Source organism: Camelina sativa, chromosome 13 (genome assembly GCF_030686135.1).
Source record: "Camelina sativa cultivar CO46 ecotype springtype chromosome 13, ASM3068613v1".
NCBI lineage: Eukaryota > Viridiplantae > Streptophyta > Magnoliopsida > Brassicales > Brassicaceae > Camelina > Camelina sativa.
The window spans coordinates 20695257-20723223 of NC_141892.1; the positions used below are offsets into that span (position 1 = coordinate 20695257).

The 27967-nt window shown below is 39.6% G+C and overlaps 4 protein-coding genes, 1 non-coding gene and 4 pseudogenes across 7 annotated transcripts in view; 2 read left to right on the forward strand and 7 right to left on the reverse strand.

Moving 5' to 3' along the window:
• The window catches only part of LOC104773957 (N6-adenosine-methyltransferase non-catalytic subunit MTB pseudogene), a 73593-nt pseudogene extending 50974 nt beyond the window's left edge, over positions 1-22619 (reverse strand). Inside the window, exon 1 of the transcript XR_015577377.1 lies at positions 22492-22619. The product of XR_015577377.1 is annotated as a N6-adenosine-methyltransferase non-catalytic subunit MTB pseudogene (transcript). The remainder of the gene's footprint in view (positions 1-22491) is intronic.
• Positions 6976-7368, reverse strand: LOC104738335 (uncharacterized). The gene has a single exon (XM_010458524.2). It carries the CDS (start codon positions 7366-7368, stop codon positions 6976-6978), a length of 393 nt encoding a protein of 130 aa, XP_010456826.2.
• On the reverse strand, positions 7378-11439 carry LOC147929782 (uncharacterized). The gene is made up of 3 exons (XM_087480716.1): positions 9559-11439; positions 8003-9339; positions 7378-7921 (listed from the first exon to the last, which is right to left on the reverse strand). Exons 1-3 carry the CDS (start codon positions 11437-11439, stop codon positions 7378-7380), a joined length of 3762 nt encoding a protein of 1253 aa, XP_087336842.1.
• LOC147929783 (small nucleolar RNA R71) lies at positions 14249-14355 on the forward strand. Its single transcript, XR_015579017.1, has one exon. It is a non-coding gene; the product is annotated as a small nucleolar RNA R71 (small nucleolar RNA).
• LOC147929784 (putative defensin-like protein 142) lies at positions 17195-19131 on the reverse strand (annotated as a pseudogene). The gene is made up of 2 exons (XR_015577409.1): positions 19071-19131; positions 17195-18573 (listed from the first exon to the last, which is right to left on the reverse strand). The product of XR_015577409.1 is annotated as a putative defensin-like protein 142 (transcript).
• On the reverse strand, positions 20205-22408 carry LOC104738336 (N6-adenosine-methyltransferase non-catalytic subunit MTB pseudogene; annotated as a pseudogene).
• Positions 22620-24002: 1383 nt separating the features above from the next.
• On the forward strand, positions 24003-25258 carry LOC147929785 (uncharacterized; annotated as a pseudogene).
• Positions 25259-25748: 490 nt separating this feature from the next.
• Positions 25749-26132, reverse strand: LOC104738337 (uncharacterized protein At4g04775-like). Its single transcript, XM_010458526.1, has 2 exons — positions 25959-26132; positions 25749-25895 (listed from the first exon to the last, which is right to left on the reverse strand). The coding sequence occupies exons 1-2, from the start codon at positions 26130-26132 to the stop codon at positions 25749-25751; spliced, it is 321 nt and encodes a 106-aa protein (XP_010456828.1).
• A 146-nt stretch (positions 26133-26278) lies between these two features.
• On the reverse strand, positions 26279-27663 carry LOC147929786 (putative defensin-like protein 142). Its single transcript, XM_087480447.1, has 2 exons — positions 27536-27663; positions 26279-27036 (listed from the first exon to the last, which is right to left on the reverse strand). Exons 1-2 carry the CDS (start codon positions 27594-27596, stop codon positions 26849-26851), a joined length of 249 nt encoding a protein of 82 aa, XP_087336573.1. The 5' UTR covers positions 27597-27663; the 3' UTR covers positions 26279-26848.
• Positions 27664-27967: the final 304 nt, after the last annotated feature.

Sequence of the window (27967 nt, forward strand, 5' to 3'; positions counted from 1 at the left end):
CTTTGCACAAACTTCACTCTGAGCTTCAAGAAATGACCAATCCTCCCCAACTTGAACTTCACTGTCCTTAGTGACTTCCTCTTCAAAGATATGAATGGCTTTGGCAGTAAACTCCCTTGGGTTTTGAACTGCTTTTCCAGGGAGTTGGGTGGGTTTTGGAGCGGAAGTAGATGCTATATTACTCTCCATATACTTCACTCTTGAGTTCAGACCTTCAAACTTCATATTGAGATCATTATATTGTGATGTTAACCTTTGCTTCAGCTCAGCAAACTGTTTGGCTTCCTCAATTTTCCCATTGGTTTGCCCAATCAACAGCTGTTGTATCATTGATCTTAGGTCTTGTTCCTGGCCTTGGTTAGTCTGAAACCCTGGTGGGGGACTGATAGTAAGATTTTTACTTCTCTACTGAAGTTCAATTCTCTACGCACTTAAATTGTCATTGTAGTACGAAGGGTGTCAAACCAAATGGGTGAGCTATTAACCACAAAAGAAGCAATCAAATCTAGCTAAGTCAAGCAAACCTTAGTTTTTATTTTCTAACAACCTAAGTGAGCAAGCAACAAAAGAAAAGGAGAACTAATAGCAAAACTAAGCAGTGACTAACAAAGCTAAGCAGTGACTAACAAAAGTAAGCAGTGACTAACAAAGCTAAGCAGTGACTAACAAAAGTAAGCAGTGACTAACAAAAGTAAGCAGTAACTAACAAAGCTAAGCAGTGACTAACAAAAGTAAGCAGTGACTAACAAAGCTAAGCAGTGACTGACAAAAGTAAGCAAAGCTAAGCGAAACAAGCAAAACGTAAACTGATGCAAACAGATGATAAAAGAGAGCTCGTGAGGCTGGGTATCAATGATCCATGAAGTAACTTAGTCTTAATACAAAGATTCGATAAAACTTTAAACAAAGCTATCCCTAGACGAAAGATTCAACAACAGGTCAATCCACTCTCGTGACAGAGACCCTCAAGCCAAGTTACCTCCAGACCTAAATCTCTTTAGCGAAGCATAACAAGGCAGGCATTAACAACCAATCAATCAATGTCAATAAACACCCTAGACAACTAATCTCTTAGGCTAGGCACGTAAATCTCCGGTATTAGCTAGATCAGACATTTCACCAAGCCCTCCCGGGTGGAAATGCCTCGGGTCAAGCTTCAGATGATCAGAAAGAAGCTAGCATGAAGAACACTAATCCAGAAGGGATCTAAAAGATTTAAACATCAAAACCCTAGAAAAGACTAAGAAAACCTCATGGATCTCACCCAACCTCAAGAACTCTAAGAACACTACTCAAAAATCATGAAGCTCAAGAACCCAAACCCAGAAAATTCAATAAGCAACATTATGAAAAGAGATTAAAGAGATATTAACAAGATTATATAAACTAAAGCATAAAAGAGAGATGTAAAACTATAAAAACTTGAAAGATTAAAAGAGAATTCGAATTACAAAGCCTTAAACACGTTTTGTTTCTTGAGAGAAGTTCTAGAAAATAGCTCAAAAGGATCCTCTCAAGTCTAAACAAATGAGACATATTTATACTAAACTCGTGAAAACCCTAGTCAAAGTCAACGATTTTTAAGTCGGTTGATGCTTAGCACGATCTCGCTCTCCTCTGCTTCCAACAGCTCGATCGAGCTATGCTTTCTCCTCTTGTCCAGCTTTGGTTTCGCGTTCCACTTCAGCTCGATCGAGCTCTTCTTTGTCTCAGACAGCTCGACCGTCCTTTCTTTCAATCAGCTCGATCGAGCTCTGCCTCTTGTGTCAGTCGCTCCACCTTGTCTTCTGCTCTGCATGCGTTAGGCTAGATTCCGCTTCAGTTGGTCATTCTGCCTTGGTTCGACTTCCTCTGCTTCACTTCGTCTTCCCAGCTCGATCGAGCTCTCTTTCGCCTTGCACTCTGCTCAGCTTCGTGTTCCCAAAAGCTCTCCAAAACCTGATAACAACTCCATATGCAACAATGTATGCAATGCTAATGGAAAACTACTAAGTGAGTGAATTTATGCAAGAATGAGACGCAAATGCTACAAACACAGGATGAAATGATGCTAAAGTGAATGCAAATGAGGATCTAAAACAAGTAAAATGCAGATACATCAACTCCCCCAAACTTATTTCTTGCTTGCCCTCAAGCAAATAATCAAGATTAAGCTTGAAGAAGAGGTTTGAAGGAGGGGGCTCAGAACCAAAACATGCTGATAAAATAGGTAAAATCAATGTCCAAGTTAGTAATTGTAAAACGCAAAGAGAGAGAGAGTCCTACTTAAAAACTTTGGCCATGCTCTTCCTTACACGCCTTAGCCTCTGTTTCAACTTTGACATGCATTCAAATCAACCTATCCCTTTAACATTCATTGAATTGGAACTGTGAATCAAGCTTAAACACTGCCTATGAACTCATTTGGTTTGGTAAGAAAAGGATGGAGATAAAGGTGATCTCCTTTAGAGTAGGTTCATCGTTTTTGATCAGGGTTCTCTCAAGAAAATGGATTGAGCTTTTGGGAGAAGGCTAAAGGTAAGGACCAACAAATGCATACAGGAATAAAACCTTGTCTACCCGAGAGTACCCAAGCGTTTGACTCCTAATTCTCTAAACCCAGATTGTCCTAACTCTACCCTTCAGCTTTTAGCTCTTTTGATCATACCCATTCACCCTTTTGTACCAAGTCTCAGGAGAGGTTTCTTTTTGATTTTGCCTAGCGGATTTGGGGTTTCTTTTCTAAAACACTATGGTCCTCTTTTCCTTCTTATTTCTTAAGACTTCAAAAGCTTTTGCTATACATTCTTTGACAACTTTCTTTTCTTTTCTTAGAACCATCTTTCTTTTTTTTTTTCTATACTTTGCATTCCCCAAATCCTTTACTAGACTTTCATATTTAGAGACAGATTACCCCTCCTAGAGACTTTATCCTTTCTTTTCATTCTTTTCTTTTCCTTTCTGCACACATTGAATCCCAAACCCCTGTAACAAGTTCCCACCTAGTCCTATCTAGTCCGGATAACGCGAACTAGAACTACACAAGGTTCCATTCCTGTCGGCTCAGACCTAACACTTTCTACCAAGCTCAATCCGAAAAATAAGGCCTCACACACAGAGATAATTTTGGCTTGAAAGAAGGGTAGGCTAATGTTGGGGGAAACTGTTCCAATAATGGGAATCAGCTACTTGGATTAGCCAAGAGTGGTATAAAGGTGAAAGAAAATCCAAGTATGTATATTGGTTACCATGAGTTCAGATTCAGTGCTTAAAACATGATAATTATGAGTCAAGATTAAGTTCAAGTAAATAGGGAAGGCATCAGATCGCAACATGTTTCCATCTAGACAAGAATGCAGAGTTGTGAATTCTAAACATGGTGCGGTTTTACTTCAGGTTCGCTAGATCATGCGATAGACAACTAATAACTTGGGCATTGAATTTATCTAGTAAATCAGCATGTCTACGAGGCAAACTCATCACAGACCCCTAACACATATGCACAAACTACTGCATATGTAGAAACTACTAAAAAGAAAGCAAAACTTAATCTAAAATGCAACTACAACTATAAGAACACTCTTTTTTTTTTTTTTAGAAAATTTAAAATTTTTTCAAATTTTTTGGGTTTTCTATGCCTTATATGTATGCAGACTCAATGATGCAAAATTTGAAAATAAGAGACAAAGAAAACAAGTTATATACATCTCAAACCCTCCCCCAAACTTAAATTACACAGTCCCTTGTGTAACAAAAATTTGAAGGAGAGTTCAAAAGACAAAGAAAACAAACTAAATGAAATGCAATGGTATAAACAGATGAGTGAGGAGTGTTACTTGGTCGTTTAGGAGAATTGGGAGTCAAGGTAGGCCTCCATGCTCTCCAGGGTGTAACCAGCGGTGGGAGGGTAGGATGATGGATCGTGTTGGGTCGAGCTGGCGTGTTCATCTTCGAGATCTAGTGGAACAGGGAAGCCTCTCTTCGAGCTTGATGGTGGTTTAACTGCTCTGCGCTTTCTCTGGTTTTGCTCAAAGGAACTGGTTCTGGCAGGTTCGAAGGAACTAGCTCGAGCAGGTTCAAAGGTACTAGCTCTGGCTGGCTCAAAAGAACTAGCTCTAGCGGGTTCAGCTGGGTTGGAGCCTCGCCTGAGTAGGCTTGCCGAGTTGCTTCTCGGGAGCACATTGCTCGATGAGGGTGGAGGTGGAGGAGTTCTTCCCTCTTCAAGTTTAGTGACCCGAAGCGTCAATCCTTTCACAGAATTTGTTAACTCCTTCACCGTTCCTCGCAGAGCTTTGTAAGATTTATCCTGAAGTTTGTTCCATCGCTGCAGAAGGCTGATATTCCTGTTGGTGCCTTTCATGTGCCTGCTCTGCTTAGGAGAAGGAGGTTGTGTGAACCAGAACTGCTGAGGTGACTCTTCTTCAGATATGTCCATAGGCTGCAGGTCAGGCGAGTTAACAGCTTCTGCCGTGTCAGGTTTAGTGCCTTCAGGGTAGTGGAGATCCGCAGGGTTTGGGAGGAACCAGATGTTGTGAATGTCCTCCAGCGTAGTGAGAGTTGGGTTAGGAAGTAAGACCCTAGCGTCACCAATGCATGGGTGATGGAAACGAAACATAAGCTTGTCTTCATGCACTCCATGGTCAATAAACAGTGCTTTCTTCAGATACCCCATATCCAACGAGCGAGGTTCATGAAGATCTGAGCGCAAGAGGACACCACGATTGGATAGGATAGGAGTGATTATCCCGCCAACAGTCAACGTGTTATTCTTTTTCCCACGGTTTTTGACTACCCAATCGCGGTAGGCTAGGAACTACCTTAACAAATATACGGAAAGAGGTGTGTCTGACCCGTCTCCCCGAAGCACAGTGCCATCTGTTGTGGTTGGGAGGAGGCTCTGAAGAGCAAGATCAATCATCTGAAGCTCACTCTCGTTGACTGTCCCGGTAGTTTGGCGCGCAAAGAAAGTGCTTGCAACGCATTTGTGAAAGTATCTGATGGCCGGACTCCTAATTTCGTTGCTCTTGCTTCTCGAGGATGTGTAACTACCATTGCTGATAGTTTTCCAAAGTGCCTTCAACTCTTTGTCGTCAAAGTCGGGGCAGGTTTCCGTCCCGCTAGGGAAACCAAACAACTTCTCTAAGTTGGTGATGCTGCAAGAGTAGCGCTTTCCGTGGATCGTGAATGTAAAATAGCCTAGCCCAGACTTGTCTTCATTGCTTTCTTCATAGTAGTACACGTTGAGAGAAGCGAGGAACTGGCAGGTTTCATCTTTGTATGCTTCACGGTTACACTTCATAAAATTTCCAAGACCACAGTTTTTGAATAGGAGCTCAACGTCCTCTTTAATTCCAAGCTTGCGCATGGTAGAGCGATGCGGGTATCTTGTTGCAGCGAAATCGCATTCCACGAAGAGGTTATAGTAGTCTTGTGGAGTGAGCTGCTCCCCTGACGGTGTGGCTGGCGGTGTGTATTCCTCTGAATCTGTTAAATCCTCCTGAATCTGCCGTACTCGCCCCACTAGTCTTTTTCCTTGAGCTATTTCAGCTCTCCTACGTGACGACTCCCCAGAGCTAACAACTCGATCCCGAGTTTGTGGGTTTCTATCGTGAGACAGTGACCGCCGTGGATGGATTGTTCATCGAGCTGTTGTATCCAGTGATCTCCTAGAAGGCTACACTGGCTCCACGTTTTGTACGTCGTCTACTTGAGGTTCGGCTGAAGCGCGTGACCCTCTAGCTTTGGCAAGCCTTATTACTTTGGCTGCAACTTCCTTTCGTGGCAGACGCGAACCCTCTGCTTCTTCTTCTGCCTCAACCACTGGTGGTTCCTCCTCTTCTTCCTCTTCTGCCTCAATGTATCTCCGCCTCTTGTCAGTGATGCTTCTAGCTAGCTCAGCATCAAGTGGCTTGGTACTGCAATGCGAAGAATAGGAATGAAAAAGTGTTAGAGCTGTTAAGGTGGAGCTCGATCGAGCTCCTCTATGCGAAAACCAAAACCGCTTCTTCTATTAACCTAGCGGCGATTCTCAAGCTTTCTCTTCTAAATGCTATTTCAACCGAGCTTGTAGACACTAATTGCAACAAAACAGAGCTCAAGCTTAAGAAACAGAGAAACATGGCACGACGAAAATAATACAGCTCGACCGAAACGCGAAGCCAAAAAGATGAGCTCGATCGAGCTCTTAAAAAAAATCGCGAATCATGGTTTCTTTCATCCCTAGTAATTCATCTCAAGCTTTTTCTCTCTAAGTGTGAAGTTAAAACAAACTTAGAAGGGACTTAACAAGAACTTGAGCTTGACCGAAAATAAGAACAGAGAAACGCGTAACCAGGAATAACGAGCTTGATCGAGCTCATAGTTTCCGCCAATGAAGCAAAATCATCTCGCAAGGAAAGTACCTGGGTTTCCATCTAAGCTTGTTAAACATGGTGAAAAACAGAGATGAAGCTTAGAGAACTTGAGAGAGGGCAAGAATCGCAAAAGCTAAGGTTGATGAAATGTATGGCTAAGCTTAAACGATTTAGAGAGAGAGACGAGATATGCAGAGTTGAGTGAAGAAGAGTGTGACTTAGTCTGTTGTTTATAGTGGAGAGATGATAGAGCTAGACTTGATGGGTGAGAGGAGACAGCTTTGTGTTGTCTTGTGGGAGACATGGTGGAGTTGGAGGAGACATGTGGTGGAACCCAGCTTGAGTTTGGTGGACAAGATTTAAAACGTGTTCTACCCACTTTTAGGAGCTGTGCGAAAATGGGAAGGAATCCAATGCTGCTCTGTTGACTTGTGTTGACTCCGTCTCCAGCTCGATCACCACGCTGCGTTGGGCCAAGCTACAGAGTGTACGAACTTGATTTTTCTTTTAAAAACCTGAGAAAATCATAAAACTAACAAAAACAACCTAAATAGCAATAAAAGGAAATATATACAGGGATAAACATGGGACTTCCTCCCAAGTGAGCTTGTTTTAAGTCTCTAAGTTTGACTTCCTGTTTCTTTTAAGCTTTTGGAGGATCACAGAGAGGCACAGAGGACCCCTCCGGAATCTTTTGATTTGCAAGGTACTTCTTGACCCTTTGTCCATTTACTGTGAATTCACTACCATCCTTGTTCAGCAGAGTTACTGATCCGTATGGCAAAACCTCTTTAATCTCAAATGGTCCAGACCATCTTGACTTGAGCTTGCCAGGAAACAACTTAAGTCTGGAGTTGAAAAGCAAGACTTGATCTCCAGACTTTAGTTCCTTCACAACAATCTTCTTGTCATGAAAAGCCTTGGTTCTCTCCTTATAGATTTTGGAGCTTTCATAAGCATCAAGTCTGATTTCCTCAAGCTCATGTAGATCAACAACTCTCTTGGCTTGTGCTTTGTCAATGTTCAGATTTAACATCTTAATAGCTCAAAACGCCTTGTATTCAACCTCCACAGGAAGGTGACATGCTTTACCATACACCAACTGAAACGGTGTTCTTCCAATTGGTGTCTTGTAAGATGTTCTGTAAGCCCAGAGAGTCTCTTCCAGCTTCATAGACCAATCCTTCCTAGACAACCCAACAATTCTTGACAGGATCCCCTTAATCTGCTTGTTGGAGACTTCTACTTGCCCACTGGTTTGGGGGTGATAAGCAGTCGCTACTTTGTGTTTCACCCCATACTTCTTCAGCATACCATCAAAGACCTTGTTGACAAAGTGACTTCCTCCATCACTGATTACAGCTCTTGGTACTCCATACCTTGGGAAGATGATGCTTTTGAACAGCTTCAAGACAACCTTATGATCGTTGGTGGGACTTGCAATAGCTTCAACCCACTTAGAAACATAGTCAACTGCCACTAAGATGTATTCGTTGCCATTTGATTTAGGGTTGAAGGGACCCATGAAGTCAATCCCCCAGACATCGAATATTTCCACTTCCAAGATTGGGTTCTGAGGCATCTCATTCCTTCTTGTGATATTACCCATCCTTTGGCAAGCATCACACTTGGTGATGAATGTGTGAGCATCCTTGAATAGAGTAGGCCACCAGAGACCTGCTTGTAAAACTTTCTGGGCCATCTTGAATGCAGCAAAGTGTCCTCCATACGTTGACCCATGACAGTGCTCAAGCACACCCTGTACTTCCTCTTCTGCTATACACCTTCTGAACAGACCATCAGACCCTCTCTTGAACAAGTAAGGCTCATCCCAGAAGTAGTGGTTGACATCTCTGAAGAACTTCTTCCTGTTGTAGCTGTCCAAACTCTTGGGAACCTCTCCACAGATCAAGTAGTTGACAAGGTCTGCATACCATGGAAACTTGTCTTCCTTCAGTGATAGTGCTTCAACCATCTCCAACTCTAACCCGGCGTATGTACTCTTATTCAGAGTCTCAAACACCATTAGTTGCTCTTCAGGCATTGAGTCATTAATGGGGACCATGTCTTCAATCCGCATTCTTGAGAGGTGATCAGCGACTCCATTCTCAATCCCCTTTTTATCGAGGATCTCCATATCAAACTCTTGCAAAAGAAGTATCCATCTCAGAAGTCTAGGCTTGGTGTCCTTCTTTGCGTAGATGTACCTCAGTGCAGCATGGTCCGTGTAGACAATCACTTTTGAACCAACCAAGTAGCTCCTGAACTTCTCAAATGCAAACACTACTGCCAGCAACTCCTTCTCAGTGGTGGCGTATTTTCCTTGTGCGTCGTCAAGGGTCCTGCTTGCATAGTAGATGACATGCAACTTCTTATCAATTCGCTGTCCCAGAACAGCTCCAACTGCGTAATCAGAAGCATCGCACATGATCTCGAAAGGATAGTCCCAGTTAGGTGCTTGGACTATTGGAGCATATATCAGAGCTTCCTTGATAAGCTTGAAGGCTTCCAAACATTCATCATCAAAGATGAACTCTGTCTCCTTGCAGAGCAACCTGGTAAGAGGTCTGGCTATCTTGGAGAAATCCTTGATAAACCTTCTGTAAAACCCTGCATGCCAAAGGAAACTTCTGATATCTTTCACATTGGTTGGGGGTTGCAACTGCATCATAACCTCAACTTTGGCCTTATCAACCTCTATCCCTTTCTCGGAAATCTTGTGCCCAAGGACTATTCCTTCTCTGACCATGAAGTGGCATTTCTCCCAGTTCATCACCAAGTTTGTTTCCTCGCACCTGGTAAGTACCCTGCACAGATTCAACAAACAGGAGGAGAAGGAGGAGCCATACACAGAAAAGTCATCCATGAACACCTCCACCATCTCCTCTATCAAATCCGAGAAAATAGAGGTCATACACCTCTGAAAAGTAGCAGGTGCATTACAAAGACCAAAAGGCGTTCTCCTGTAGGCGAATGTGCCATAAGGACAAGTAAAAGTGGTCTTTTCCTGATCATTTGGATGTATAGGGATTTGAAAGAATCCACTATACCCATCAAGGAAACAATAGTAAGGATGATTAGCCAATCTTTCTAACATTTGATCAATGAAAGGCAATGGGAAGTGATCTTTCCTAGATGCAGCATTCAACTTCCTATAGTCTATGCACATTCTATGCCCTGTAATGGTCCTAGTGGGGATGAACTCATTTTTTTCGTTTTTCACTACAGTTATCCCACCCTTCTTAGGAACACAATGTACAGGTGAAACCCATGTACTGTCAGAGATAGGATAGATAATACCAGTATCTAGCAACTTAAGGATTTCTTTCTTGACTACCTCCTTCAGGTTTGGGTTTAATCTACGCTGGGATTCTACACTAGAGTATGCTTCATTTTCAAGATGAATCCTATGTGTGCATAGACTAGGAGAAATCCCTTTAATATCATCTAGTGAATACCCTATTGCCCTTCTAAACCTTTTCAGTTCAGTTAACAACATTTCCAATTCATCATGGCTAAGCTCAGCATTTACTATGACAGGGTAAGTACAGTTAGGGCCTAAGAAAGCGTACCTTAGCCCTTTTGGTAGAGATTTAAGTTCTACCTTTGGTGCTTTGAGTTCAGTCCAGTCATCAGGCGCAGGACTGCTTGTAGAGCTTTGCAGGTCGAGTGAAAGCATCAAACCTTGATTTTCTGCTTGGTCTGCACACTTGACATTCACTGCTTGTAGAGCTTTCAAGTCCTCAAAGACTGCAGATCCTTCTTCCTCTTTGTGATAGTCCAAAATCTTCTGATAAGCTTCAGTTTCCAAGTGTAGGTACCCATCTTCACCATTCTTTGTCAAAGCACTCTGAAGATGATCCTGTTCATTGAGCTCTTCAAGTAGCTCATCTGCCAACTGATCCATCCTTTCTATGTAGAACAGTTGCCCTTCTATGGTAGGCTTCTTCATGACATCTTTAATGTCAAAGTTCATCTTGAAGTCCTTACCAAGGTTCAGCTCTATCAGACCTTTCTTGCAATCAATGATTGCTCCAGCTGTTGCCAAGAATGGCCTTCCCAAAAGCAGAGGATCCTTTGGTCCTTCATCCATCTCCAATACTACGAAGTCAGTAGGAATCTCCACATCTCCAACTCTGACAGGTAAATCCTCTAAGATACCATTAGCATACCTCACAGACCTGTCAGCCAAAATCATAGTGATATTGCATTGTTCAAACTTCGTGAATCCTAATCTTTTAGCCAAGGAGAGTGGCATCAAGCTGATAGATGCTCCAAGATCGCAGAGACAATTATTGAAAGCGAATGGACCAAGGGAGCATGGCAGAGTGAAGCATCCTGGATCACCGAGCTTTTCCATGACAACCTTCCTTTGTATGAGAGCACTGCACTCATGAGTTAGTACCACCATCCCCTGAGTCTCCTTGATTCTTTCATTTACCAGATCTTTCAAAAACTTGTGGGACTGAGGTATGAGAGCAATAGCATCGAGTAAAGGCATTTTCACTTCGATCTCCTTCATTTGTTTATCAAAAAGCGCTTTGTACTTCGCCACCAACTCTTTCTTGAACCTTCCTGGGAATCGAAGTTTAGGCTTGTAAGGAGGTGGGATGAACACTGGCTTCTTTGCTTCAGGAACTGTTGCTTTTTCAGTCGAGGGTTTAGCTTGTAACTCTGGTTGAACTTGGATCTTGTCTTCCTCTTCCTTCTGCTCAGCTTGAATCTCTGGTTCACAGAAGTCCTCCCCATCTTGTTCATCACTGTCCACAGTGATTGCAGTAGGTCCTGTTTGAGATGGGAGTTTTCTGCCACTGCGAAGGGTAATACTTTGAGCTTGGTGGTACTCTTTCGGGTTTTGGATAGCTTTTCCTGGAAGTTGGCCTTGAGGCTTTGCAGAAGAAGTTGTAGCGTGGTTGCTCTCTAGGTACTTCACTTTAGAGTTCAGTGCCTCAACTTTGGTGTTCAAATCGTGAAAATTATGTTGCACTTCAGAGAACTTCTTGGCAACATCCTGAGCACCAGCTGCTCGTCCTTGAAGAAGTTGCTGAAGCATAGTTGTCATATCGGGAGGTGGTGCCTGAGGTGGAAAACCTGGAGGTGCACTCATGTTGCCCTGCTGCTGTGGTTGAAAGTACTGCTGCTTCGAAGCAAAATTCTGATTCTGGTTGTAAGGAACGAAGGTCTTGTGCGGCTGCTGCGCCTGCTGTTGTTGAGGTTAATGTTGCTGAGGGTAGACCTGATCCTGTGGATTAGCAACGCTTGTGCTTCTGTAGGAGAGATTCGGGTTAGCTCTGTAGTTGTTGAAACCTCTATTGTAGCCACCTTGGTTCTGCATGTAGCATAACTCCTCAGTTGGATCAACCTCCCCATCTGGGACCTGTATCTGCTCATAACTCCTCAGTTGATTCCTTTGCTGTCTCAACGCGCGGGGTAAACGATCGACGTCGTCACAGAAAAGGAGATTATGACTGCCTTGGGAGCGTGTTTGCATGCAAGAGAGAACGCAACAGCACTGCTCGAGCTGTGTGTCGAAGGAGTGTTCCTGAAGCAAACAGATAGACAGCCAACAAGTCAGTAAACGAAAATAAAAGAAAAACAGCTTGATCTTAAGAGATCTGAAATCTTAAATGTAACAGACAAACACCCAATTGGCAACGGCGCCAAATTGATAGTAAGATTTTTACTTCTCTACTGAAGTTCAATTCCCTAAGCACTTAAATTGTCATTGTAGTACAAAGGGTGTCAAACCAAATGGGTGAGCTATTAACCACAAAAGATGCAATCAAATCTAGCTAAGTCAAGCGAACCTTAGTTTTGATTTTCTAACAACCTAAGTGAGCAAGCAACAAAAGAAAAGGAGAACTAATAGCAAAACTAAGCAGTGACTAACAAAGCTAAGCAGTGACTAACAAAAGTAAGCAGTGACTAACAAAGCTAAGCAGTGACTAACAAAAGTAAGCAGTGACTAACAAAATTAAGCAGTGACTAACAAAGCTAAGCAGTGACTAACAAAAGTAAGCAGTGACTAACAAAGCTAAGCAGTGACTGACAAAAGTAAGCAAAGCTAAGCGAAACAAGCAAAACGTAAACTGATGCAAACAGATGATAAAAGAGAGCTCGTGAGGCTGGGTATCAATGATCCATGAAGTAACTTAGTCTTAATACAAAGATTCGATAAAACTTTAAACAAAGCTATCCCTAGACGAAAGATTCAACAACAGGTCAATCCACTCTCGTGACAGAGACCCTCAAGCCAAGTTACCTCCAGACCTAAATCTCTTTAGCGAAGCATAACAAGGCAGGCATTAACAACCAATCAATCAATGTCAATAAACACCCTAGACAACTAATCTCTTAGGCTAGGCACGTAAATCTCCGGTATTAGCTAGATCAGACATTTCACCAAGCCCTCCCGGGTGGAAATGCCTCGGGTCAAGCTTCAGATGATCAGAAAGAAGCTAGCATGAAGAACACTAATCCAGAAGGGATCTAAAAGATTTAAACATCAAAACCCTAGAAAAGACTAAGAAAACCTCATGGATCTCACCCAACCTCAAGAACTCTAAGAACACTACTCAAAAATCATGAAGCTCAAGAACCCAAACCCAGAAAATTCAATAAGCAACATTATGAAAAGAGATTAAAGAGATATTAACAAGATTATATAAACTAAAGCATAAAAAAGAGATGTAAAACTATAAAAACTTGAAAGATTAAAAGAGAATTCGAATTACAAAGCCTTAAACACGTTTTGTTTCTTGAGAGAAGTTCTAGAAAATAGCTCAAAAGGATCCTCTCAAGTCTAAACAAATGAGACATATTTATACTAAACTTGTGAAAACCCTAGTCAAAGTCAACGATTTTTAAGTCGGTTGATGTTTAGCACGATCTCGCTCTCCTCTGCTTCCAACAGCTCGATCGAGCTATGCTTTCTCCTCTTGTCCAGCTTTGGTTTCGCGTTCCACTTCAGCTCGATCGAGCTCTTCTTTGTCTCAGACAGCTCGACCGTCCTTTCTTTCAATCAGCTCGATCGAGCTCTGCCTCCTGTGTCAGTCGCTCCACCTTGTCTTCTGCTCTGCATGCGTTAGGCTAGATTCCGCTTCAGTTGGTCATTCTGCCTTGGTTCGACTTCCTCTGCTTCACTTCGTCTTCCCAGCTCGATCGAGCTCTCTTTCGCCTTGCACTCTGCTCAGCTTCGTGTTCCCAAAAGCTCTCCAAAACCTGATAACAACTCCATATGCAACAATGTATGCAATGCTAATGGAAAACTACTAAGTGAGTGAATTTATGCAAGAATGAGACGCAAATGCTACAAACACAGGATGAAATGATGCTAAAGTGAATGCAAATGAGGATCTAAAACAAGTAAAATGCAGATACATCAGGGACACAATTGGGGCTGGAACACTTGTTGGTGCTGCTTGGGTGCATAGTTGTGTTGTTGTTGATTCTGAGGAGGTGGATAGACTTGGTCTTGAGGGTTGGCTATATTGGTGCTCCTATATGAGAGGTTGTTCTGCTTGAATCCTCCACCTTGGTTGTAGCCTTTGTATCCTCCTCTTTGGTTCTGCATATAACACAACTCAGCAAACTCCCTATCTCCTTCTTGGACTGGAGCTTCTTCTTCACCAATGAAGTGAATGGTTTTTGACTGGCTTAGGAGAATCTTGTCAAGCTTCTCATTGACCATCTTTAAATCATGCTTGTATTTGTCCTTTTGATCAGTGGAGGGGATCCTTATGGTTCTATCATAATCTTCATTATAATTACCATCTGACTGAGCAAGGTTCTCAACCAATTCCCATCCTTCTTCCACATTCTTGTTGAGGAAGTTGCCATTTGAAGCTGTATCAAGAAGCATTCTTATCTTGGGAAGCACTCCTCTATACAAAGTGCTTAGAAGGGACTCATTGCTGAAGCCATGGTGAGGACACTGAGTTTGGAATCCTTTAAACCTCTCCCAAGCTTCACAAAAGCTCTCATTATTCCTTTGAGCAAACCCAGAAATTTCATTCCTCAACCTAGCAGTCCTTGCATTGGAGAAGAACTTGGCCAGAAAAGCTTTCTTGCATGCATCCCATGTGGTTATAGCTCCAGTAGGAAGAGTCTTCTCCCATAGATGAGCTTTGTCTCCAAGGGAAAATGGGAATAGCCTTAACTTGAAGCCATCTTCACTTACTCCATTGATTTTTGTGAGTCCACATATTCTGTCAAACTCATCAAGGTGATCTAGAGGATCCTCCATTGGCAACCCATGAAATTTGTTGGCTTGTATCATGGAGATCAATCCACTCTTTATTTCATAATTATTATTTGCCACAGCAGGAGGCACAATACCAGCTCTTTGGTTGTGTGTGTTAGGTGCATCCCCAGCACCAATGTTCCTTGCCCTTGGAGCTTGTTGATCTTGTTGCTCCATGACTACTTGTTGTTCTTGTTCCTGAACTATTCTTCTTTGCTTATGTCTCAAACCCTTTTGTATCCTGTGGATGTTGTCAATAGGCCTTTGAAGACTGTCTTTGCCTTTTGACCTTGTGTGCATCAACAAACTCGACTACAGACTCGAACAGGTACACGGTCGAGCGCAGGCTCGAGTGGGTGGTCCAGTCGACTGGGAAGTGATGGCTATTTGGATCCGGCTTCTAACTCGATCAAGTGCTCGATCACGGCTCGGTCGAGTGGTGGTCGAGTGGGTGGTCGAGTGGGTACCTGAAACTCAAGACAGCCAAGCAAAGGAAGATTCGAGTTCAGTAACTTCACAAGTGTATAAACGAACTTAATCTTAGACTAATAATGATCCTAAATGTCACAAAACACACTCAAATGGGAAACGACGCCAAATTGAAACAGATTATTTTGTAGGTTGTGGTGAATGATGTATGGAATGATGACTTATGAATGAATGGATGTCAGGGTGTTTCAATTCCCCTTATGCAATTGTAGTATAAGAGGTGTCAATCCAATCTGAGTGTTTGTGATCAATCAAGATGTGCATATGAGTCTAAGTCAAGCCAGATGTAAATGTTGTTTGTCACTAACAATCCTATGATGAAATGTAAAATGCAGAAAGTAAAACTACAAGAATTATGAGCTAAATGCAATTGGAACAGAATGATTATGACAATTATGAAGCTAAAACAGAAATAGGAACTATGGAAATGCAAGTATTGAACTAATGCAAGGTAAGTAATGAACAGGATACTAAATGAATGCAACAGAAATGCAACTAGAGTGAAACAGGACAAACACAAATCATAAACACAAGTTCTGGGTTGGAACTCGAGCAATCACTCGATCGAGTGCAGGGTCGAGCTGGACAAATACGCAAAATAGAGCAACACAAGAAAAACAGAGCAATACCAGAACGAATCAAACAACGATCAAACAACATGATTTAAGCTAAGAAATCAATAAACAAGAAAGGTCTTGAGGAGGGATTCATAGGCTGGACTATGATTGAGGTCATCTAACTTGGTCAACAAATCTCAAACAACTTGAGCTAATCTCTAGACATATATTTCTAAGACATGTTTAATCCACTCTCATGGCAAGAAACAATCAAACTCATGCATCTCTAGACTTGTTCTCACAAAGTAAAGAATCTACACAAGCAGGCATTAAGCAATATGTCAAAAATCAAACAAGACTTCTAATCTCTCAACAAGCCTAATGATAGTCTCCAGATCTAGCCTTATCTATGCTCCTTAGACATTGGTGTGATGCTAAGAGGCTTGAAATCAGATCCTACCCTCTCAGATATAGGATCAGCATTAAGAACATCTAGCCTAGAAGAGATCTACAACAATCAAGCTTGACCAAATCAAACAAACCTCAAACACAACCCAGCCTACCCATCCTCAAGATCTTAAGCAACTACTCACAAGCATACATGATGAACAATAAAGTCATAAATCCAGAAAATACTGAAACTTGCATCATTAGAAAGATAAATCAAAGATCTACAATATTGAAGAAAGAACCAAACTCAAATTCTCAATATTAAGAAAGTTATGAAACCAACAATATTGAAGAATTTAGTCTTTTTCTCCTTTTAAAAGAAGTACAAGATCTAAGAAAATAAAAGTGCAAAAGGAATAATTCTAAAAAAGGTACAAACTAGGTTTTTGACTCTCTAAAAAGTTGGACTCTTTTGGTGGCTGCAGGTACAAGCCCTTATATAGAAAAAGTAGCGGAAGCCCTAAAAACGCTAAAAGACAAAATAGCCAGGCGGCTCGACCAACTCGACCTGGTGCTCGGTCGAGTGACCGGTCGAGTTGGCTCCTCTTGTGCTCCTCCCACTCGGTCGAGTCCCTCTCAGCACACGGTCGAGTGTCTGGTCGAGTGGACAGTCGAGTTGGACTACGGACCTTGGTTCTTCAGCCTTAGCTCTCTTGCTTTCTCCTCATGATTGCTTCACTTCTCCTCAGGATTGCTTCCATGCTCATCAAGCTCCAAAATCGCATGTTTATGCATGAAAAGATGCAAATGCAATGCAACTAAACTCTAATGCAAGAACAGTCCTAAAGCTATGCAATAATAGTCAAAATGGATAGCAAAAGATGCAAAAGATGTGAATATATTAAGAGAAAACAGGGTAAAATATATGAACATCAACATGGTCGGGTTTTTGTTTTCCCATCTGATTAGGATAATTAATGTAATGGTCTCTGTTTTAGGATGTTTAACTCGGCTTATGTATTGGTTTTGAACCATGGATGCATTTTTAGGATGTTTAATCCGGCTTATGTATTGGTTTTGAACCATTTGTGCCAATGTCTCTGTTTTTTGTTATTTTGGTATCTCCTTTCTCATTAGACAACAAAGAGGACACAACAAGAAGAACATAACACTAACAACAACAACACAATACATAACAAACCCAACAACTACAAGCCCATACATAACAAAACCAACAACTACAAGCCAATCAAACTATCAGTTTGCTCAAACCAATCATGATCATACAACCTACAATTACAACAATCATTATTTTCTTCAGACTTGATTTGGTTTCCAACAGTTCTTCTTCTACCCTCTCAAAAATCTCTTTCTCTAGCTTCATTTGCATCTTCTAAAAAACAATATTTTGGTGATCCATAGTCTCTGTTGTAATCTGGGACACTGTTTGTTCAAGTACAGCCGTTCTGACATCCAATCTCTCAATCTCATCCAACAATGCTTCGTCAACCCACTTGAAATTGTGGTTATCATCAATGAGCTACAAAGCACAGAGAATTAGAGTGAAATTTGTCCAAAACAATCCAAAAATCAAACACATTACCTTATGTGATGCAGCATAACCACACCGATAGTAACGGCGTATGGATTGGCAGCGAATTTTGAAATCAAAGCCACGATAATAGGTCCACACCTACAAGTCTTCGGTACACCCACAACTCTTCTTCTCTGTTGGACATTGGATGTTGCACTCGTAGCTCCAGATGAATTGCTCATATCCAAGCTCAGCTGTTGAAAATAGAAATCTAAAATATCGATGAAGAGAGCAAAATTAAAACTAGGGTTCTAAATTTTTTAATTTAGGGATTCTTCACACTGGGTATATATTTCGGGTTGTGATATCGGGTCTCAATTCGGTTTATTGTATTCGGTTTTTGGTTTCGCATTGATTTTGTTTCATAAACCGCGTAAACCAATAATAAACCACAATTTTAGCATAATGTGTGGATAGAAGTTTCGAACTTTAAATTTGGGGAGATACTGGACTGAAACTTACAAATTGGGGGGACAGAGATCGACGTTTAAAAATTGGGTGGATGTGGTGCTATATGAAAGTTTCTGGGGGGATACAGATTGTTTTTCCTATATTCACTAGGTAAGTTTAGGAAAGGTGTATGGGAAGGGTGCCCTACACCTTTCTCAGCCCCTGATCAGAACAAGAAGATCCAACAAATATTTTATTACTTTATTTTAATGATTAGTAATATAAGTTTTATTATGGATAAACAAAATTAAGGAATTTCGCTGGCGACGCCACACAGATCCGTCCCAAAAATTTAGTAGGCTACACCACTTGCTGTTGGTTCACCAGATTGTCCTACGGGCCGGCTCTGGTGCCACATAGTTGACAGAGGCACTGGGTAGCATTCGTTGGTAGCCAGCACCGACCAACAATTGTTTTTGGCCATTTTTTCTTACACAAACGATCACAATCTTCTTTAATACATTTTAGGTTTTTTAGGTAAAAACCTATTACATGTAGTTAGCTTTTCTTGTACAATTCCTGTTATTTTCATATATGAAAAATTACAAAATCATAAGTTTTCGTGAAGAAAATAGTAAAAATTAGATTTTTTTCTATTGAGTGTAAGTAAAGGTATTGACATAACAAATACTTTTACAAAAAAAAAAAAAAAATCAGTGATTGTTCTAGACAAAACCACAAAACATTTTACTAAGACGAATTATACTGAGGTGATTTTAAAATATTATATAAATTTAATTTTTAACTATAAAATACTAAATTATTGAAAGAAAAAGTGTAATATACTAATATATCAAGTTGTAGTTCCAATTTTTAGGTCTATAACAATTTTTGTTTATAAAAAGAGTTACACCCAAAATTATGGAATTCAAAGGTGAACAAATAGTTATGCTACAAAATATATATACCATAGTTGAATCGATATCTTGAAGAAATAATATGGTTTTCAAAATTATAACTTTTAATACGGCTATATGTAATAATCTGTTAAAATGTTTCCAAACAAAAATACATACCTATCACAAGAACAGTGAAGATAAATAGAACTGTAAACGTAAGTAAAAATAATTTCTTCATCTTAAATGATAAAAACAAATTGATTGTGTTTAGAAAGTAAATTAATAAACAGAAAGAAAAAAGTTTACATAAATATAAGAATTGCATGTATCCCATATTCTATTTTAAGCCATATATATACCTTCCTAAATTCAGATTTAGAAGGATGTGGTGTTAATTATCTTCAGAGTTTTTGCTAATTTGATATTTTATACAGTTAAGCCTTAAGACTCGTTCAGCTTCTATGTAGAGGGTCAGCTAGCTTTCTCACTTCTTCTTCTACCACTCCTCAGTAAGACAATATCCACAATCATAAAATAATTTGTTTTACTTACTAAAAATAAATAAATAAATAATTATTATTATATATTACTACAAATAACATAAATGAGTTGTGATATCACGTTTTTGGCGGAAAATGGTTGTGTTTTTGGCAAAAAAAACTGTGGAATTATGTTTTTGGCAAAAACAGATACAAAATCACGTTTTTTGCCGAAAATATTAAATTATGTTTTTGGCGGGAAAATTGGGAAATTATTTTTTGATGGAAAAACATAGAGTCATGTTTTTATCGGGAAAATTATGGAATTACGATTTGGCAGTAAAAATAAATGCATGCGTTTTTTAGGGAAAATACATAATCATCTTTTGACAAACAAAAATGGAATCATGTTTTGACGAGAAAATTACAAAATTACAATTTTGGCCAGAAAATACGAACCCGTAATTTTGAGGGAAAAAACTATCTGATGGTTTTTATAGTTAAACCATGTTTTGTGGCAAAGCAGTTTTATCTTGAACTCTTTCTTCGGTACTCGACTATTGATGCCTCTTTCTTTGGGGAGCTGATGATTCATCATCTTTAGTGCAAGTTAGGTCTCTAAAAACACATTGAATCCTTGTATTTGAGTGTTACAAAATTATCGTTTTGCGGCCCATGATTCGGTCTTGGTCAGCCTCCCATCATTTCTTGTAGCCTTTCTTCTTAGTGGATCTCACTATCTCTATGGTTTTAGTACTATATGTTCAGTATCACTATTTCCTCTACCTATTACTCAAGATGAAAAATGATATCTGCACTAGTAGATCTAGTGCTAAGCAAAGTGTAGTACAAAAAATATATCCGAAGAGAATGTGTAAAGAATAGTCACCTCAATCTTGAGATTGATAATGTCCTCAAATGTCCAATACTCCATACTATCAGAAACACCAAGAGCTCTATGGACATATTCCTCCCACGGTGGGTCAACAAGAATAACATCAAACTTTGTTCCAAATAACTCGGGAGATAACTCAACTTCATGCAAGTCGCCTTTAAAATACATTGGTGCAGAAGCTGAGTTAGATACAATCTCATCCTTCTTCTGTATGAGCTCTATCAGCTTGGGGTAGTCTTCCACATTGGTAAGCTCCAGCTCTGGGATGAAATTCTGGGGACGCATTCCAGTATCCACAAAGTTCTGGGAATAGTCATTTTGCTCTCCCCTAGAAGGAGCTTTACCAGGAGGTCCACCACCTCGAGGAGGAACCCAACCCCCTGAATTTTTATCAAATGGCATTCCACGTCCCATTTGTCCAGAAACATTAAATGCAGGCCCAGAGAAGTTAGGTGGCCCTCCTCTGTCAGAACCTGGTGGATTAAAGAACATATTCGGGTTTGGTGGAGTGCCAATTGAAGGAAATCTTGGGCCTGATGGTCCAGGAGGAAGAGGCGAGAGAACAGGAGGAACAGGTAACATACTGCCATCAACTCCTCGGGCCCCAGGCCAGACAAGAGTCGGGGCAAATGAAGGCATGAAGACAGGGGTAACAGGACCGCCTGGAATTGGCGAGATACCAGGAGTAAGAGAATGAATAGGGCTGGGTGGTGGCATTCCAAGATTCGCAAATGGTGACGCCATGATAGGCATTGTAATGGCACCTTGTTGGTTCTCTCTGCCACCAGCAGGTCTTCCTTTCCCACCCCTTGAGGGTCTGTTCCCTCTCATGCCTTGTGGAGCCTGCGGACCTCTATTAGGGGTTTGCATAGAATGAGTTCGACCAGGGGTTGCACCTCTCTGGTTTCTTGCTTTAGCCCCTGAGTAATCAGAACTGGCTTCACCAGCTTCATCTCTCGAATCCTCCCCATAAGTTCCAAACCCAAAAGTCTCACTTCTCTGTCTACTACCTTCCTGGTTGTAAACCCACTCTTCATCATTATTCGTAGGCCTTTTAGGAGGCTGCTGACCCGATTCAGTCGTACGAGCAAAGTTGGGACCTGATTCTGCTCTAACATAATCAAGTGGCTTGGTTTGTATCTCAATTACATCATAATTCTCATTTGAAACGCCACCACTTGACAAAGCTTTAACTGCTTCACCCCTGTTTCCATCTTTCCTGCCACCCAAACGACCATGAGACCTCTCGCCTTCACTCCTTTCACGTCCTTGCCTTGGGAACTCCCGTTCCCTGCCACGATCATAAAGTAAGTCCCCATCTTTCTGATCTTTATCACTAATACTAGAATGTCTTCTCTTCCAAGTATCCTTTGAGCCTTCTTGATCCATATCCCTATCAGACCAGCCATCATCCCTACCTCTGGATCTCTCATCTTTCCGACCATATTTCTCTTTTTCGTAGTCTACATCCGAATGTTCAGATTCTTGATGACGCTTCCCACTTCTGTCTGGTGTCTTCGACCTGTTAGATCGACCCACTTCTCTCACTGTCTCAGAACCATCCTTACCACTCGTTTTCTTGAGAGGACTACCCCTATCATCATCTTTCACACCTTGACTCTTACTCTTATCCTCTCTACTACTAGCCTTCAAACTCCTATCAGACTTCGAATGACTCCTACCCTCACCATGTTCATTACTAACAGAACCTTTCTCTCCACCACTACTATCATGTCTAGAATCAGAAAGCTTACTACTTTTATAATCACCATCATTAACAGGAACAGCAGCTTCATCCCATCTTTTCCTCTTACTCGAATCAGAAGAAGACCCATGAGTACGTTCTCTCCCGTCTCTCTCTCTCTTATCAGAACCCTTGGAATCACGATCTTGATGCTCTGCATCAACCAAAGACTTGTTATCTTCTTTGCTTTTACTCCCACCGCTTCGAGAACTCTCAAAGTCCGATGCTTTAAGACTCATCCTTCTCTTCTAACTTCTCTCCCCACCTTCTTGCTCTCCATCTTGATACCAAGTGCTCAGCTTCTCCAATGAACTCTCTTCTTGTTTCTTCTTCATTTGATTTTAGTCTGTGTTGCGAAAAAACTGTGCTACAAAACCCTAAACCAACGTAATTAGGGTTTCAACAACACCCAAGATTAATTCCACATTGGACGCAACGGTTCGGTCTCCATAAACTGAGTATCCTTGCTTAAAATATCACCTACAGAGTTCAGATTTTTCGAATCTAAATCGTTTCAAGGTTCCTGATGAAAATTTTGACTTCAGATATGGAATTAAGCGAAGAAGATCGGAGTATGATGTGTCGGGAAGAAGAGTGAGTTTGAGGGAGAGAAGAGAAAAGAACACTGCGAAGTGCGAGGAACACGATCGACATACACAAAGTCAAATAGATTAGGCCAAGCCCATTTACATTGTCCAATCCACGTAGCGTCTAAACTTGTGTTACAAAAAAAAAATGATTATCAATTTGTTAGACGGCTGGATATCTAATTAAAAAAATACACAAAACCATCATAATTAGGGAAAATACCATGAAGGTTGAGTCTAGTAAGAAAAAGTTTTAAAATCAAACTATCAAGACAATTTGTGTGATTGTTGTTAAACGCTTACAACAGTAACTATCCACAAATGCTATGTTATACGCAATGTTCAAGAAAACGCTAGGCGGTATCTGGGCGGTGAACCAGCACCTAGCGCCTAGAACGCTTAGTCGGGGCGTAGACGGTTTTTAGGCGGTTTAGGCGTTTACAACATAAAACATTATATATATATAATTATACAAAAATATATGTTATAAAACTAAAAAAATTTATAAATTATATACAAAAGTAAGAAAATACATTTATTTAAGTTTTACTAACAACATATAAATGTTTATAATTACGTATATATAGATATAAAACATAATAATTTAAATATATGTAATTTAAAAATCAACAATAAATATTAAAATAAAATTTATGTAAGTTATATTAAGCGGTTTAGGCGGTCATCTAGGCGTCTGGTTATAAGGCGCAGGAATATACTAAAAGCTAAAGTAAAGTTGCTAAAGTAAGAGATCAAACAAATATTTCATCGGTTTCAACATATAAGATGTTTTAAGTAAAAGCACGCAGATTAAGAAATAATCATTTTAAAAAAATTCAACCAATTATAAACAAGACTGCATAATAAAAATATTAAACTTATGTAAAAGTAACATAGAAACTTGAAAACATCAATATTATGAAACAAAAAAACTTCTCAAAAACATCATATATTATAAAACATATACAGATTTGAATTGGTGACCATAAAGCTACATATGCTTTCACATACCAACTAAACTAAAGATACTATTTGGTTATATTCACGGAAAAACGATCTGTATCCCCCCCATAAACTTTTATATAGCACCAAATCCACCCAGTTTTGAAACGTCGATCTCTGTTCCCCCAATTTGTAAGTTTCAGTCCAGTATCCCCCCAAATTTAAAGTTCGAAACTTCTGTCCACACATTATGCTAAAATCGTGGTTTATCATTGGTTTACTGTTCCAGAAAATACATTAACTGCATGCCAACAAAATTAAACCGGATTAACCCAGAAATTAACCCAAATCGACCCGATTCAACCCGTTAAACAATACCCATTTATCCTAAAATCCCCAAAACATAAAAATCCCCAAATCCCCAAATCGAAGAACCCTAGAAAGGAAAAAATCTCAATTTCCATGGATTTGAATGAGCTGGAGACGAATGCGATAGTCGTTCATGACGAGGCTACTGGGTCTGTTTCGTCAGAGGAAGGAGGAGAAGGTCTGATCCAAGACGATGAACCCGACGATGAAGATCCAAGAGAGCGAGACGCGTTTGACATCGAGAAAGCCGTAGTGGAGTTTATAGACGAACCATCGATCTTTCATGATGAGTATCCGGACAGTTCAAGTGATGAAGATGATGAAGCTCGTCGAGTGAGAAAGTGGAACAACATCAGAAAAGTCGATGGGACTTTGTACTATCACCAAATATTCTTCAACGCCATTGCATTTAAGGAAGCTGTACTCGGCCATGCTCTGAAGACTGGATGCAACATCGCACAGTACATGTATGATAAAACCAAGATTGGATTTAGATGTGCTGGAGATGGATGTATTTGGCGCATATATTGTGCAATCACTAAGAAATGTAGGAGGTGGAGGGTGAATAAGTACATTGATAAGCATACATGTAATCCGAATGGAGATTGTGAGATGTTAAAGGTTCCTGTTATCTCTAGGTTGTTTCTAGATCAAATTAGAGAAGAACCTGAGTATTTCATGCCAATATAGATAGAACAAACCATTAAAGCGAAATGGAAGATCACTGTATCCAGGCCTCAATGTCAAGCTGCAAGGAATAAAGCTTTGAGATAGATTGAGAAAGAGTATGATGAGCAGTTTGCAAGGCTCCAAGATTACGCGTCTCAGATACGAGAATCAAACCAAGATTCAACTGTTGAAGTTGACACTGTGACTAACGATGCAGGAGAAGGGGTATTCAACAGTTTCTATGTCTGCTTTGATGTGCTCAAGATAACATGGAAAGATTCTTGTAGGCCACTAATAGTTTTAGATGGAACCTTTATAAAAGGTAAAGTTAAAGGTCAGTTGTTGGTTGCTTTAGGTAGAGATTCAGATAATGCTATCTACCCAATAGCATGGGGGTGTGTACAAGTAGAAAACATAGTAAATTGGTTGTGGTTTGTGAGGAATATTAAGGCTGATTTGGGACTAATGGATGGTGATGGTTATATCATAGTCTCTGATCGCCAAAAGGTAATAAACATTCTGATTTTGGGTTCATTGGTAGTGTGTTGTATTTATTCAGTTATTAACCTCTTGCTTTTTTGGGGTATTAACATCTTGTGTCTTAGACATTTGAACTTGCTCAAGGCACTCAAGGCACTCAAGTGGAACCGTCTCAAGGAGTTGTGATGTCTCAAGGATGATCTAGCAAGGATGAAGGATTAGGAAGTGTTAGATGGTTGGGTTTTTGTTTTCCCATCTGATTAGGATAATTAATGTAATGGTCTCTGTTTTAGGATGTTTAACTCGGCTTATGTATTGGTTTTGAACCATGGATGCATTTTTAGGATGTTTAATTCGGCTTAGGTATTGGTTTTGAACCATTTGTGCCAATGTCTTTTTTTTTTTTGTTATTTTGGTATCTCCTTTCTTATTAGACAACCAAGAGGACACAACAAGAAGAACATAACACTAACAACAACATCACAATACATAACGAACCCAACAACTACAAGCCCATACATAACAAAACCAACAACTACAAGCTAATCAAACTATCAGTTTGCTCAAACCAATAATGATCATACAACCTACAATTACAACAATCATTATTTTCTTCAGACTTGATTTGGTTTCCAACAGTTCTTCTTCTACCCTCTCAAAAATCTCTTTCTCTAGCTTCATTTGCATCTTCTAAAAAACAATCTTTTGGTGATCCATAGTCTCTGTTGTAATCTGGGACACTGTTTGTTCATGTACAGCCGTTCTGACAGCCAATCTCTCAATTTCATCCAACAATGCTTTGTCAACCCACTTGAAATTGTGGTTATCATCAATGAGCTACAAAGCACAGAGAATTAGAGTGAAATTTGTCCAAAACAATCCAAAAATCAAACACATTACCTTATGTGATGCAGCATAACCACACCGATAGTAACAACGGTATAGATTGGCAGCGAATTTTGAAATCAAAGCCACGATACTAGCTCCACACCAACACGTCTTCGGTACACCCACAACTCTTCTTCTCTGTTGGACATTGGATGTTGCACTCGTAGCTCCAGATGAATTGCTCATATCCAAGCTCAGCTTTTGAAAATAGAAAACTAAAATATCGATGAAGAGAGCAAAATTAAAACTAGGGTTCTAAATTTTTTAATTTAGGGATTCTTCACACTGGGTATATATTTCAGGTTGTGAAATCGGGTCTCAATTCGGTTTACTGTATTCGGTTTTTGGTTTCGCATTGGTTTTGTTTCATAAACCGCGTAAACCAATAATAAACCACGATTTTAGCATAATATGTGGATAGAAGTTTCGAACTTTAAATTTGGGGAGATACTGGACTGAAACTTACAAATTGGGGGGACAAAGATCGACGTTTAAAAACTGGGTGGATGTGGTGCTATCTGAAAGTTTCTGGGGGGATACAGATCGTTTTTCCTATATTCACTAGGTAAGTTTAGAAAAGGTGTATGGGAAGGGTGCCCTACCCCTTTCTCAGCCCCTGATCAGAACAAGAAGATCCAACAAATATTTTATTACTTTATTTTAATGATTAGTAATATAAGTTTTATTATGGATAAACAAAATTAAGGAATTTTGCTGGCGACGCCACACAGATCCGTCCCAAAAATTTAGTAGGCTGCAAACTAAAAATAAAAAGGCTGCTTTTTTATATTTTGAAGGTTTGAACTCAAAAAAATTCTAAAAAATTTGCTTCAATTTAACAAAGAAGGCCAAATTTTGAATATAAAATTAAGGACCACTTGTTGTTGGTTCACCAGATTGTCCTACGGGCCGGCTCTGGTGCCACATAGTTGATAGAGGCACTGGGTAGCATTCGTTGGTAGCCAGCACCGACCAACAATTGTTTTTGGCCATTTTTTCTTACACAAACGATCACAATCTTCTTTAACACATTTTCCAGGTTTTTTAGGTAAAAACCTATTACATGTAGTTAGCTTTTCTTGTACAGTTCCTGTGATTTTCATATATGAAACATTACAAAATCATAAGTTTTCGTGAAGAAAATGGTAAAAATTAGATTTTTTTCTATTGAGTGTAAGTAAAGGTATTGACATAACAAATACTTTTACAAAAAAAAAAAAAAAAAATCAGTGATTGATCTAGACAAAACCACAAAATATTTTACTAAGAAGAATTATACTGAGGTGATTTTAAAATATTATATAAATTTAATTTTTAACTATAAAATACTAAATTATTGAAAGAAAAAGTGTAATATACTAATATATCAAGTTGCAGTTCCAATTTTTAGGTCTATAACAATTTTTGTTTATAAAAAGAGTTAGACCCAATATTATGGAATTCAAAGGTGAACAAATAGTTATGCTACAAAATATATATACCATAGTTGAATCAATATCTTGAAGAAATAATATGGTTTTCAAAATTATAACTTTTAATACGGCTATATGTAATAATCTGTTAAAATGTTTCCAAACAAAAATACATACCTATCACAAGAACAGTGAAGATAAATAGAACTGTAAACGTAAGTAAAAATAATTTCTTCATCTTAAATGATAAAAACAAATTGATTGTGTTTAGAAAGTAAATTAATAAACAGAAAGAAAAAAGTTTACATGAATATAAGAATTGCATGTATCCCATATTCTATTTTAAGCTATATATATACCTTCCTAAATTCAGATTTAGAAGGATGTGGTGTTAATTATTTTCGGAGTTTTTGCTAATCTGATATTTTATACAGTTAAGCCTTAAGACTCGTTCAGCTTCTATGTAGAGGGTCAGCTAGCTTTCTCACTTCTTCTTCTACCACTCCTCAGTAAGACAATATCCACAATCGTAAAATAATTTGTTTAACTTACTAAAAATAAATAAATAATTAATTATTATTATATATTACTACAAATAACATAAATGAA